This window comes from Dinoponera quadriceps, unplaced genomic scaffold, assembly GCF_001313825.1.
Source record: "Dinoponera quadriceps isolate SergipeBrazil2010 unplaced genomic scaffold, ASM131382v1 scaffold707, whole genome shotgun sequence".
Lineage (NCBI taxonomy): Eukaryota > Metazoa > Arthropoda > Insecta > Hymenoptera > Formicidae > Dinoponera > Dinoponera quadriceps.
This window is the reverse complement of record NW_014555450.1, coordinates 65,552-78,713: the sequence shown is the minus strand read 5'-3', so window position 1 is coordinate 78,713 and position 13,162 is coordinate 65,552. Positions and strand designations below refer to the sequence as shown.

General features: G+C 44.2%; 2 protein-coding genes across 5 annotated transcripts in view; one reads left to right on the top strand and one right to left on the bottom strand.

Annotated features, from left to right (window-relative positions):
• The window catches only part of LOC106744255 (galactosylgalactosylxylosylprotein 3-beta-glucuronosyltransferase P), a 25,577-nt gene extending 15,666 nt beyond the window's left edge, over positions 1-9,911 (top strand). For all 4 annotated transcript variants that reach the window (XM_014618868.1, XM_014618867.1, XM_014618869.1 and 1 more), the window contains exons 2-6: positions 88-157; positions 2,409-2,620; positions 3,041-3,440; positions 3,531-3,688; positions 4,771-9,911. In XM_014618868.1, coding sequence (XP_014474354.1) covers positions 2,420-2,620; positions 3,041-3,440; positions 3,531-3,688; positions 4,771-5,169 — 1,158 coding nt within the window. In that variant the 5' untranslated portion in view covers positions 88-157; positions 2,409-2,419 and the 3' untranslated portion in view covers positions 5,170-9,911. The remainder of the gene's footprint in view (positions 1-87; positions 158-2,408; positions 2,621-3,040; positions 3,441-3,530; positions 3,689-4,770) is intronic.
• A 59-nt stretch (positions 9,912-9,970) lies between these two features.
• Positions 9,971-12,302, bottom strand: LOC106744200 (putative Dol-P-Glc:Glc(2)Man(9)GlcNAc(2)-PP-Dol alpha-1,2-glucosyltransferase). The gene is made up of 4 exons (XM_014618722.1): positions 11,763-12,302; positions 11,332-11,674; positions 11,117-11,256; positions 9,971-11,027 (listed from the first exon to the last, which is right to left on the bottom strand). Exons 1-4 carry the CDS (start codon positions 11,979-11,981, stop codon positions 10,287-10,289), a joined length of 1,443 nt encoding a protein of 480 aa, XP_014474208.1. The 5' UTR covers positions 11,982-12,302; the 3' UTR covers positions 9,971-10,286.
• Positions 12,303-13,162: the final 860 nt, after the last annotated feature.

The window sequence follows — 13,162 nt, the reverse complement described above, 5'->3', positions numbered from 1 at the left end:
CCCCCCCCCTCCCTCCCTCCCTCCCTCCCTCTTCGCCCCGAGCGACGAGGTATTACGAGCTTGACGAGCTAATTATTTTGATGACAGGGCAAGAAGCAGCTCGCGATTCAGGAGAGGCAACGGAAACGACGGAGCAGCCGACACATGTAGCATTCGGGTGAGTGAGCATATATCTCTCTTTCTCTTTCCTCCGTCCGTTCCTTCGTCTCGACTTTCCGCGCGCGCTCTTCGGCGCACGGCTATTATGGTAATCCGGCGTTTTCCGCTCGAAATCGCAACGAAACTCGGGATCATCTGCGAGCGAGCGTTAATACGCGGACGTTTCAATGCGCGACGTCGAGCTTTAATTCATGGAGTTTTTTCCGTCCCGTTACCGTCCTTCTCTCTCTCCCACCCTCTCTCCTCCACGGCGCACTTCGTCCTCCGATGGAAATTTACATTTTACACGTATAACTTGAACGCGATATACATTTACACGGTAATGCCCGGTGAATTGGATCGGGTCGAGAATCAGATTAAAATTGAAAACTCGCGCTCCGGGGGAGAAGGAAGGGGGAGAAGAAGCATGAGAATGGGACGCGAGAGTAACTGTTTCCCGAGCGGAAAAGTTAGTGGAGTAAGTTGTGGAGCGGTACATTTTTCATTTAAAATCCGATTAATCTTCCAGTCCCATTTCCCCGTTATTAAACTGGAACACGGTTAAGAACGGTGAGAAAAAAGGACGCACTCTCGATTCGTTGTACGAAAGTTGCCCGCCGAATCGTCCTGCACCGCCGTCGCGCTTTGTTGGAACTTGGCGGCCTGACGATACGTTATCTTCGTCGAAACGTGCGCGTCTCTCCGAGTCGAAATTTTGATATCACTTTGACGACGCCTCTTGACACTTTGACGCGCGCTGTCACGTACATGCGACTTCATTCTATTAACAGCTGTCATCTTATAAAGAGATATTTCTCGACATTAATCATTTATACCTGTAATATTATAAGAGAGCTGTGTACGAATGTAGTAAACACCAACTAACGGTAACGTAACATGAATGCTGTAATTTCCCACTCAACAATGGAACTGTTGCACAACAGACGCATTATATTGGATTTACACTGTTGAGAGTCGGAAATTATAACATTGACATTATGTTCACTGCTGGTTTGGTGTTTACTGGGAAGCTAGATGTACGGATTTATGTACAAAGAGGATGTTCGTTATTTTAGATCGACTGTTTAAGCGAACTCTCGAAATTTCTCGGCAACAGTCGAAAATTTTCCCGGAATAATGCGGCCGTTAAAGTATTAAGGACAATTTGCACCTACTTAGATGGCCGACAGACTAATAAAAACTTTCTCTGACGACATTAACTTCTCTGGCGAACTTTTAATTCCACAAATTTCATTTTTACGATAAACCTCGAACAACGTATTTCGATCATTTAACCTCCCGATGGGCGTATTTCTGCACAGAATATTGGGTTTAAAGAGAGAATGCATGCGTAAAATCCTGTCTGTCAGTCACGATAAACTCAAAGGTATTCCTTTAGTGTCTATTCCATCCAAGTGTAAATTTTTTATCTCGTTTTTCGAAATGTGTTACCACAGTTTTACTATAAATAAATAAATACAAAATGTATACGAATTTTTCAAGAAGTTGTTAAATCACTTAATTTTATGTATACAATGCACTAACACGCTTCCGTAATAATTTGAAGATCAACGTAAATATAGTTTTTTCATATAATTCTGCATATTTGTTCTCGTGCAAAGCATTCGATAACATCAATAACGTGCGAAATTGCCAAGCTGCACAATCGAAGACTGATTCTGAAACTTGATTTTATCTCATTATTGTTACACGTTTTATTATATTAATTAATAAAAGACATGATTAATAAACTGTTATATATTACAAACTTTTTCCGTATAATATTTATTTTACGATGAAATGCCTGATCCTTGAAAATTTTCGTTCATAATCCACGTTGCATTGTATACATGACGCGCCCGCTCTTGTAACTAAGAAAGGCGCGAGAAAGTTAGAAGTAAACTGAAACTACGAAATATACTAAATTCAATGCTATAACGAGATTCACATAATCATCGTGAGTGATAAGATTTAAGTCAAAATCTTATATAATCACAAGTATCCAAATATTTCGGCCCTTATCCTGTTCAGTCAATTCTGAACGTATTTGATCACTGAAGCAGCGAAAATGAAAATTTAAGACATCATCAGGATCAAAGAGTAAATTATATTATTAAAAATGACATTTGTTAAAATCTATTTCGTGCCACCTTAGCTCGTACTGCTGTACTGTTGTAGAATGAAAAAGTCGATCGCAGGAGCGAAATTTCGACTCGGGTTCGTTCTCCGTTCGCGCCCGGACACTCAATATTCTGCGTTTCTCCGCACAGGCATCGGTATAATGAAGCCGTCCATGAAAATGGGAGTGATCGCCTTGATAGGGATCTGCGTAGTGTTTTATCAATATCACCTGTCCACCGGCGTTACTTTCGACCAAGTAACGGCCTTCAATGCGGACAACCCTGCGGACGACGCCGGGGTTTTACCGATCGGCGAAGAGGGCGATAACTACAGCAAAACCTCCAGGCTCACCGAAGACATGGTAAACAATGACGATCGATCGTGACTATATCAAATACCGAGGTTATTCGTGCGCTCGCCCGCGATATCGTTGAGATAAAATGCTAAAGAGGATCCCGTTTCGGTGGAATTTCGCGGTTGCCTCCCGGAGATATCAAATCGCCTCGAACGATTCGCGATGCGATTAATTCTTCCTGGGCACGCGAACGCGTTGAAAAGTTGGCCGGAGAGGCCCAGGTGTGCCGTAAAACGGCGCGCTTCCGCGCGGGGATTAATATGAAACAGGTAATTTGTCGTGCGAAAATGAATTGCGAATTAATGAAGTATCTTCAATTTCTGAGAGAACGCGTGTCACTCGTCTCGTCCGGGCGAGGATAAATTTCGACGTCTCTCTTTTTTTCTCCTCTCAACGTTAGGCAACGGTCGTCCGTTCTCTTTACAGATTCGGTACGCCGTGTACCGGGTGCAAATGGCGAATGGCCTGAGTCCGGATATAAGTTCGTTGCTCGTGCAGGAGCTTATCAGCCAGTTGAGCAGGAACGTCTCGGTGGCCTCGAGAAATAATTCCAAGCTTCCGCAAACAGCCCCGACGACGATGCACAAGGCGGCGACGCAGCTTCGTCAGTCGGCCCCGTCAAATCCCGAGGAGCCCGCCGAGCCCTTGTACATCATCACGCCGACATATCGAAGACCGGAGCAAATCCCCGAGCTCACGAGGATGGCTCACACGCTGATGTTAGTCAGGAACGTGCACTGGCTCGTTATCGAGGACGCCACGGTCGCCACCAAGCAAGTCACCAAGCTGCTGGAGCGCACCGGCCTCAAGTTTGATCATTTAATCGGTAAAAACCTGACGTAGCTGACGTTCAATTGCGAATCTGCCGTAGAGAGGTGAGCACACCACCGATGATGATCGCGAACGATCTGTGCAGCTCCGATGCCGGAGAAGTACAAGCTCAAGAAGGGCGCGAAGCCGCGCGGGGTGTCGAACAGAAATCGCGGCCTGCAGTGGATACGAGCGAACGCTACGAGAGGCGTGTTCTACTTCGCCGACGACGACAATACTTACGATATTGAGCTTTTCGACGAGGTACACGTTAATCGCTAATTTGCTCGACTTTCACGCGGAAATACGAAGTTCAGTTCCTGCGAACTGAACCGGGAACGTTCGTGTGAACATTCAGCTGCATCGGTTGGGACAACTGAGAGCAATGGACCGAGCAGAGACCTCCTACTAATAATCTATAGTCAAAAAAAAAACCCCATTTTCTTCCATTTTTTTTTTCGCGAAAACCTCCGAAAAATTGACGAATAACAACAAACGGAGTTTTTTCTATTTTTTTTTCCGCGGAGAAATCCGAAAAAGCCGCGGAGAAATGGAACAAACCGGTTATTCCGAGCTTTTAAAATCATATAGGAATCTTTCTATTCCTGCAACGTTAAAGTCCCTCAAATAAGTCTGGATATCATCGGCTTTTTCATTAAAAATGACACCTCTCTTACCAGAACGTCTCTATCTATATGTGAAAGGTGTCTACACATACAATGGCCGGTATTTACAGTCGCATCTTATATTTAAGACCGTCTTAAGTTCATCTTCAGATGCTGTACGGCTCATTTCATCGGCTTCGAAGCATCTGAGGATTAACAACTTAAGATGGTGTTAAATATAAGATCTGATTATGAATATTGGCTAATGTATATATACCGAGTCAAGGCACAATTTTTCTCAGGATATATATATATATATGCGATTCATTTAACTGTACATAATACTGTTTATAAAAATGGATTCTTTAATTTCTGAAAAATTCATTTATTATCATTATTTCATTATCATTTATCACTCCCCATCTTAGAATAACATTTAATTACAATCCTTATTTTATTAATTTACTGATTTATTTGACAATCCTCAGTTCTGCGATTTCCGATCGAATAAAGAACCGGAGCAATCAGTAAGAAGCCAGAGGCGTCCAGAGTTTTACTTGAGGGGCTCCGCCACGATCGAATTTTCGTCCGGTCAACGGGAAATTCAATTCCCACCGACGGGATTGTTTTTCTTTTTCCGTGCGAATCCCCTTCCCCCCCCCCCCCCNNNAAACCCCCTCCCCCCCCCCCCCCTCCGACGCGATGCGTCTCGTTCTCTCAATTCTAACGTGCGCGTTTCAGATCCGGAAGACGAAGACGGTGTCGATGTTCCCGGTGGGACTGTGCACCAAGTTCGGATTGAGTTCGCCGATCTTGAAGAACGGCAAGTTCGCCGGGTTTTACGACGGTTGGATAGCCGGGCGGAAGTTCCCGGTGGACATGGCCGGGTTCGCCGTGAGCGTGAAGTTCCTGCAGCAGAGGCCGAACGCCACGATGCCGTTTCGCGCGGGCTACGAGGAGGACGGCTTCCTGAAGAGCCTGGTGCCGTTCGAGCCGCGCGACGCCCAGCTGCTCGCGGACAATTGCACCAAGGTGCTCGCCTGGCACACGCAGACGAAGAAGAACGAGCCGAGCGCGCCGCTGGACATGAAGCTATACGGCACGACGAATCTGGTGAAGCTGAAGCAGCAGATAGTATGATGTCGGCGGGCCGGCTCCTCCTCGCGCGAGAAATCTGATAACCTGAATCTTGTGATCCCGCCCCCTCCTTCGCACTAGTTCATCGGTGTCACTCCAAGGGAATTCCTAGGTGCGGAAAAAAATAAACTGTGCGATTCAGTGCCTAAAGTATCTACCCCCTCTCTCTCACGGCGGGAGGGATCGTTATCTTTAAGCGTAGCCGGTAAAACGATCGTTTTTTTATCAGCTTTTACAATCCGCAGCAAGTAGCTCCCCAAGACGGTGCGCCCTTACCTCGAGAAAGGAAGGTAGGTAGGTAAATAGGTAGATAGATAGGTAGGTAGGTAGGTAGGTTTCGCTCCGAGCGCAATGACTCGGCGGTACGGTTTTAGCGATTCATACACGTAGAAGAGAGTTCGGTACCCTCCTGGTCTTCACTTCTCGGCCACTCTTCTCGCGCATTCCTTGTTTCGTGCATGCCGCCGCCCACTAACGCGAACAGGCTAAGTTCGTTCGCTAGTATTAGTCCAGATTTACAACCAGGTGCAATAAACCCGTCTTTGACCTTTCGCTCTGAGCGATAAAATGCGACGTAATTCCCGGCGAAAGACGTTGCTCGCGTTGCTGAAAATCGAAGTGGCCCTTAAATCGTAGGAATCGTCTAATAGCGCTGGAAGTAGCTCTTGGCTAAAAATTACGTTGCAATTTGGTGCTCCGAGCAAAAGTGCTGAAAACTTTACCGCGCCCATTGTAGATCCAGGTTTAGAATAGTCGTTGATCGGTGGTATATCGGACGAGCAAGTTCGCGCGGTCACGACCGATCTCCTGACGTGTATGTCGCGCATCCTGCGCTAATCAACGACCAAAGGAAGCAAACGAGTCACTCACCGTAAGGCTAAGCTCTTCTACTTATCGTTTCGTTCCACCTCTGCGAAGGGACTCTCTTTTTTTTTTCTTTCCTCTATTCTATTCCGCGTTCTATTCCATAGTCAAGTTCATTCCCAAGCTCGCCCCTGTTCGCGCGTACGACGCTGGGTCAAGATCACGACACGACCAAAGATTACGTTTAAGCGATCACCGTGGAGGTGTTTTCTGCTACGGCTGGCTCTCACCGGGTTGATCGGTCTCCCACTCGCGGGATAGGTTAAGGAAAAACCCGATACCGCTCGTCGATCTAGGTGAAGATTACGATGCTTAACGATCGTCGTTTTAGTCCTGCCCCGCTTCTTCACGCGTTTAGTAAGCATAAGCGATTACGAGAGATATAGAGCGAGTTAGAACGAGTTCCTTAATAAGAATTCCTCGTACTTCCCGGAGGATTTTTCAGACGAGAAAATAAAATCATGGAGAGAGAGAGAGAGAGAGAGGGGAAACAGAGAATGCTCAAAAGCGACGAAATATGAATATTCGAAGTTTAATACTCTCTGAAATTCGCCGATATTAAAAGTTACCTTAAAGTTCGCCCGAACGTTGAAAGTTACGGTTTACGAGGACTTCCGATTAAGATACGAGAAATTTCTTCGATAGATATTCCCCCCGTTCGGAACACGCGAAGATGGAATGCACGAGACGTGTATTAGTAGACGGATACGTCCGACTTATATTAATAATTCGCGTAGCCTTCTGCGACGAGTGTCCACGAGTATATTCGGTCGCGTTCTTCACGAGCAACGCGTTCTCACGGCGACGCACGATCGGTGGAACGAATCGCGGAATCTCCGGTGCGCGAGTGCTTATCGTAATTTAGATCGTGTAAAATCGGGAAGCCAGAGAAAAATTTAATTTTACGACTCAACGTCGAGGAAACGCGCGCACGAGCATCGTCGCGGAACAGGCGTATCCTCGGCTGCATTTGACTGAATAGGGATACTTTTCATTGTCGAGTCGCGCTCGTTGCCGCTCTTTCATTTCTCCGTTTCCGACATAATAGCGTTTCTCACTCCGAAACACGCACGATTGATGCGCGGTGAAATTACGAAGAGAGAGAGAGAGAGAGAGAGAGAGAACACCGGATTACAATCAAACAGACGAGCATTCGCGTTTACCAGCCATATTTGTGCGTGTGGTGTCGAGAGAGAGAGAGAGAGAGAGAGAGAGTGCGTGTAGAGATTTACGTACTTCCTAGAAATGCATAATAATAATACCTAAAGCTACATTTGACTCTTCTTACACGATATAGCTCGCGCTAGTCGGGTTCTGAGATACTCGATGTCCCTCGGGTAGGACTAAGAAAACTAGAGGATAAGAAAGATACACGTCACACGAAAAAGAGAAAGAGAGAGAGAGAGAGTTAAGCAAAAAATCCAAAGAAAGAGTGAAAAAAGAAAAGAGAATTTGTTTCTTCACGAAAGACGGCGTCGCTTTAGCACGATCGAGGTTACATCGAATCACGGTGTACAGTGGAACCTTGATAAATCCCGACGCTTCTGTTACCACACATATCTCTTCGAAAATTTTGACCAATTTTAAACCAAACTTGTACAATGTTTAGCCGATTGCTCTATAAATATAATGTTACTTGTAAGTACACATCATCTACATATATACATTATTATAATTTATATCTAAATTGGGAGTAAAAACGTAGTCATTCTAAATGAGAGAGACAGTTTACAATAAGAGAACAATCGAAAGGAATCTGCAAGATTCAAAGACTAATCATTGGCTAGAACGTTAATCGTCCGCTTCGCTAGTTCGGGCATTAGGAGTTCTGCTGTACGAACGCTCGAAAAAAAATATATATATCGAGGAGGCAAGCTGCCTCCTCTTTTCTTTTTGTAAATTTGTATGTATCCGGCAGTACCCTCGATCGTAATAGTATCTTTCGACGTCTTTGAGATCGATATCGAAAAACGATTATGCCATTAGTTAGATCAGAGAGAGGAGGGAGAGAATGCAACAGCTTACAAGCATCTTCCCGAAGGTGCATATTTTACTGCGACACTTTGAGTTTTTCAACTCTTTTTTTTTCGAGAGAGACAGAGTGATCTACCTTATCTTACCTAGCGTGTAACGCTTTATAGCGATAGACATAACAACTTCAGCGCGTGGATGATAATAATGTAATGCTAGGACGTGAATTATATCGTGTCACTGTGACACCAAACTCGAGAAGCTATATAGTATATATATATATATAGTATGTATATATATATACTATATATATATATAGTATGTATATATATATACATTAAATATATACGTTAATTGCACTACTTAGAAATCGGTCAGATGTCAAGAGCGATATTATATTTCTCCCCATCACATATCCTGCCGGGATGTGCGGAGGTTTGTGTACAGAAAAAAAAATATATATATATATATATATATATATACACACACACACACACACACACACACTCTATTTACGTTCCAAATTCGATTTGTGTGAACGGTTCGCAATAAACTCACGACAAGCAATACGCGCGATTTTCGCGCGGTTAGATAGTAGGGAGAGCGAGAGAAGGAGAGAGAGAAAGAGAGAGATGGGACGATTATTATCCTCGTTTTATTGGAAAGCCCAGATCGTATAGGGAGAGTACGTTATAAGTAGTTTTAATTTCGAAGAATCCCCCTAGAGAGTACTCAGCGTTGATTCGTAACTGTTTGTGATATACGATTGTATTGTTTTAAACGCATCGATTCCCTGTTCGAAGCAACAAAGACTACTCGTCGCGGATAATGCTCAACGTTCCGGCAATCGAGAGGCTGAGTGGTACAATATATATATATATAATATATGTGTGTATAAGCCGGAAAGTGTACGTACTGGTCTTGATTTCCAAAGGGTAATTAGTTTCTTAGTTTGTCCGTGTTCCACACGCGCACACATTCGAAAGAATTGGGAGCCACTCTTCGAAGAAACGAAAAGACAGTGACGGCGCGTATTTCCTTTACTGTTCTCCACTATTGATAAAAAATGCATTTGTTTCTCCTTCAGTTCGGTGTATTCGCGAAGAGGGGTGGCTCAAAATTATTCCGATGCGCGCGCGACGCTTATTTTTCATTTGTACGAAATTTACTTTTAAGATTACATTTTGTATCGGATCTGATTTGCGCAAGAGTACATAATTCTTTACTATGTGAATAAAGACAAAGTTTACTATAAATGAGAGAATGTTCGCAGATTACATCTCGGTACCTTTTACTAATATCGTCGTTATGTTCAACGAGGGAACGGCAAGAGAAATAGTTATACACGAGAGGAAGAACGATAAAGATAGGGAATTTTAACAGTTTTAAGTCGTCGTCGGATATGTTTAATGTATATTGTGCGCCGACGATGACGCGCGTTGCGAAATTATGACAGGCTGTTACTGTACAAAGACAAATAGCAGTTTTGCCATAAGTTTCAATCATGAACAATAAATTATTGTGCGTCAAAAAAACAGTCGATTATGAATAACTTGATAACCCTTGACTCGTCGATAACGTAAAATATATAATAGAAACCCAGGAAAAATTGTGCCGTCGGCACAAATTTTTATCTCTGTGCATGCAAAATAAAAATGTTATCCTTTGTTTGCACAGAATGCCGAGAGCGTCTGCAGAAATTTGCATTTTTGTGGTTGAACGCGCGTCGATTATGGAGACCTTCCGGGCTCGTTTTCAAACTATTTTTTTTCTAACGTGTATCGTCCCGCGAAGTGTGAAGTACTGTCAATTGTTTGCACACGCCGCACCGGAGCGGCGGAAATTTTAATTTGTGCGATTGTTCGTGCGCGCGCGGTCTTTCCTATTTTTCCCTGTTTATTTATGTTAATATTGACACATTTTGCACAATTCTACCTTTTTTTACGCATCTGTTTTTTTTTTACGGCGGTTTAACTTGAATAAATTTTTAATTTTCTCTCGAAAATTGATCCAAACTTCAACTACATATAAATATATATATATACGTATATAATTTATATATAATCATATATAACTGCGTTACCACTTCATATATAATTGTATATTTTTATACGTGGACATATTCTATACATAACGCCTTATATACAATTATATACAATAATAACATATGAAAAATGTTCTCCCGGGGAGACAGATTTGGGAAAGAGAAGAAACTAAGAACGTTACCTCGTGATTGAAACTAAATCTTCTTTTATTCCTTTTCTCACGTTTCACCGCGTCGGGAATCACCAGGAAATGCGCTGGGCATAGGGCTGATCCTCCCAGTAGAATACTTTGTTGGCGAAAATGAGGAATTGCGCGAGATTGACCGCCAACGTCGTGAGCGATTCCAGGTAGACCTGCCACTCGCGCGGTTTCCCGACGTTCAAGCGATAGAAGATGTACGGCAGGATGAAGTAACGCGGTTCCACCAGCAGCTGCGGTATCAGCACCGCGCACACGCAGATCGCGTAGTTGATCTGCGTGAGAAACCTCCGGTGTCCGATGTTTCGCGACATGGCGAACAGACTCGCGCAGTAAACCGGCGCCAACAGGTACCGGCACGCCGTGTAACGGCCTAAGAATCGGTTCCACACGTAGAACCAGTAATGCCGATTGTCGGCCAAAACGTACGGATGAACGAGCGTGTTGAAGCGGATCGCTGCAGCCACGAACGCGGCCGCGCAGCTCGCGAAGGCCCAATGCCGGCGTAGGAATCGCAGGACCTCTCGCCGATGACGCACCGCGTACGGCCACGAGAACAGCGAGACGAAAGCGGAAAAATAAAATATCTGGCAGACATGAACGGTCGCTACGTGAGCGGAACGGTCACCGATCACTATGCCCTCGTTCCACGCGACGAAAACGACGAACACCAGACACACCGTCATGTAAGGAAGCAGACTGCCGCATACCTGCAGGAGAAACCCGACGAAGGACGACGGCGGGCCTTTGCGGAACTCGTATACTATCTGTTTCCAGATCAGCTGAAAATCATTCGAATACGTTGCAGATTAGGTTCTCCGACACGGCACATATAATGTATGTTGCGATTTACCGCAGTTCTTTTACTTACACGAAAATGCAAGGGAGTGGCGAGCGATCGAGGCGGCACTGGCTGCTCCATCCTGCTCTCGAATATATCCAATGCGTGTTCCACAGCGAGGAAGCCCAGCCATATGATGTTCGTTTGGCGAACGAGTACGGCTGTCAAACCTGTGTGATGTCACTTTTTACACCACAGCTGATAACTCGGAACGTTATGACTTGTACAACGTTAAACGTACGTACCTGCGAACGCGCTTAACTTCCTGCGTTTGCGTCGGTGCAGGAGCAACATTAAAAGCACCGTGTTCACAGAAGCGACGTCTGTGTAATAAAAGAAGCTCCAGAAATACAACGGTGGGAATAACGTAATATTGTAAGCCGATGCGAGCATCAACCAGTTACTCCACCGATCTGCCTCATTGGATTCGCAATTCTCCTTTATGATGTTGTAAGTAAGGTAGAGGTTTATGTATGTCCCAATTAAATTAACACATCGTACGCAGGTGATACTGCAAAGACCAAAGGGCGACAGTATTGCAGTGGTAATAAGGTATAATCCCGGCAAGGTGGTGATTTTGGGATCCCACTGCAAATGAATGACGACTCATTTTTGTCGCGGGGGAGCGCGAGCTGCGATTAGAAGCTGGCCGAAATTCTTCGAAATCCTATGTTACCTCGGTAAAATTCCACGCGCAGTATCGCAGCACTTGAGGTATGTGGAAAGCCTCGTCGATGAAATAATGCGGCTGAATACGATTCAAGTATAGAAAGAGCAATGCGGTGCTCGTCAAGAATAAAATTAACGTGGAGCGCGTAAACATCTTGTAACTCATGCTCGGATAACTAAGACGGAACGGAAGACTCATGATCGTTTCGAACGTATTTGAGAACATAGAAATAATTAAGTTTCAATAATCGTGTGAGAAATTGACATGTCGTTAAACGCAACGTCGAAGTCACATAATTTTTAGGTTAGGTTAGGTTAACCTTCATTGTACACTTTTTGTCGAGCTGAGTGAAAACGCGTCACTGTCGCATCGTACGTCTAATACAACAGCACGAATACCGCCACTATTTATATTATCATTTAGCACAGCTCACGACTTGATTGTTGTTATTTAAAAGCCGGTACGCTGCGAGAGCCATGCGACGTATGTTTGTGTTTACAGCCACTCCAGAGACATCTGGAGACTAGAGAATCAACTCGGGGACCGCCATTGCACAGTTGGTACGCTTTCGAGGAAGGATCGCGCCGGAAGTGAGCGCGCTGCGAAAGAAACGGATTCCAAAACGCGTTTCGATGGCCGCCTTCACAGCAGAACGTTTATTTTACAACTATGGGAAGTTTTCCGTAGCTGAGATTAAGTCGTTTCTCCAGATCTAAGTGAGTAACCCCGATCTCTCGGAACACTTGCAACCGTTGCGGAATAAACGTTCCGCTGAACGTAGCCAGCGCAATCGTTTCGATCGACGATCTCGGTATCGACGTGACGACAACTTGTACGAACGCGATCGCGCCATTACGATCAGACAAATCGCTGGGGGCAGTTAAGAATCCGCTCGATGTGCCGATTCGCTCGCCGTGTATCTTCGCAACTTCACCTTGTCTCGGAGTTACATCGACTTTGATCGACCTTGACGAAATGCTCGTGCTCCTAGCATCTCCGCATGTCGAGGGAAGACGCAGTATTTACGAAGTACGTACGTTTATTGTTAAATTCACTTGCATCCATCAATTCGAATCTACAGATGTGGTAAGTCTTTAGCCCTTCGTTATAAGCAAAATTGTAATATAATTTTTAGCAAAAGCTTTACCACACGTTGCAACCCTGATGCAAATATTTTATCGGAATTGTATATAATGAAATTTTACCGAAATGTATTTGAAATTCTCTCCCGATTGACCCTGTTTTGTTATTACTCTGTCAATGATTCAGTAAAAATTCAATTTTCAATTAAATTTCGCAAACTTCGTGATTCTATTTCCAACAATTTGTCATTACTCTTCAACAATATAATTTAACTTCCCTTAAATTTCATATTATGATGTTAAATCCTTCATAAGGAAAATTTG

Coding starts and splice junctions, on each gene's coding strand:
- LOC106744200 (XM_014618722.1), bottom strand. CDS start 11,981: ATGTTCTCAAATACGTTCGAAACGATCATGAGTCTTCCGTTCCGTCTT. Junction 11,675..11,762: donor GCGCGTGGAATTTTACCGAG/GTAACATAGGAT, acceptor ATTCATTTGCAG/TGGGATCCCAAAATCACCAC. Junction 11,028..11,116: donor CCACTCCCTTGCATTTTCGT/GTAAGTAAAAGA, acceptor AATGATTTTCAG/CTGATCTGGAAACAGATAGT.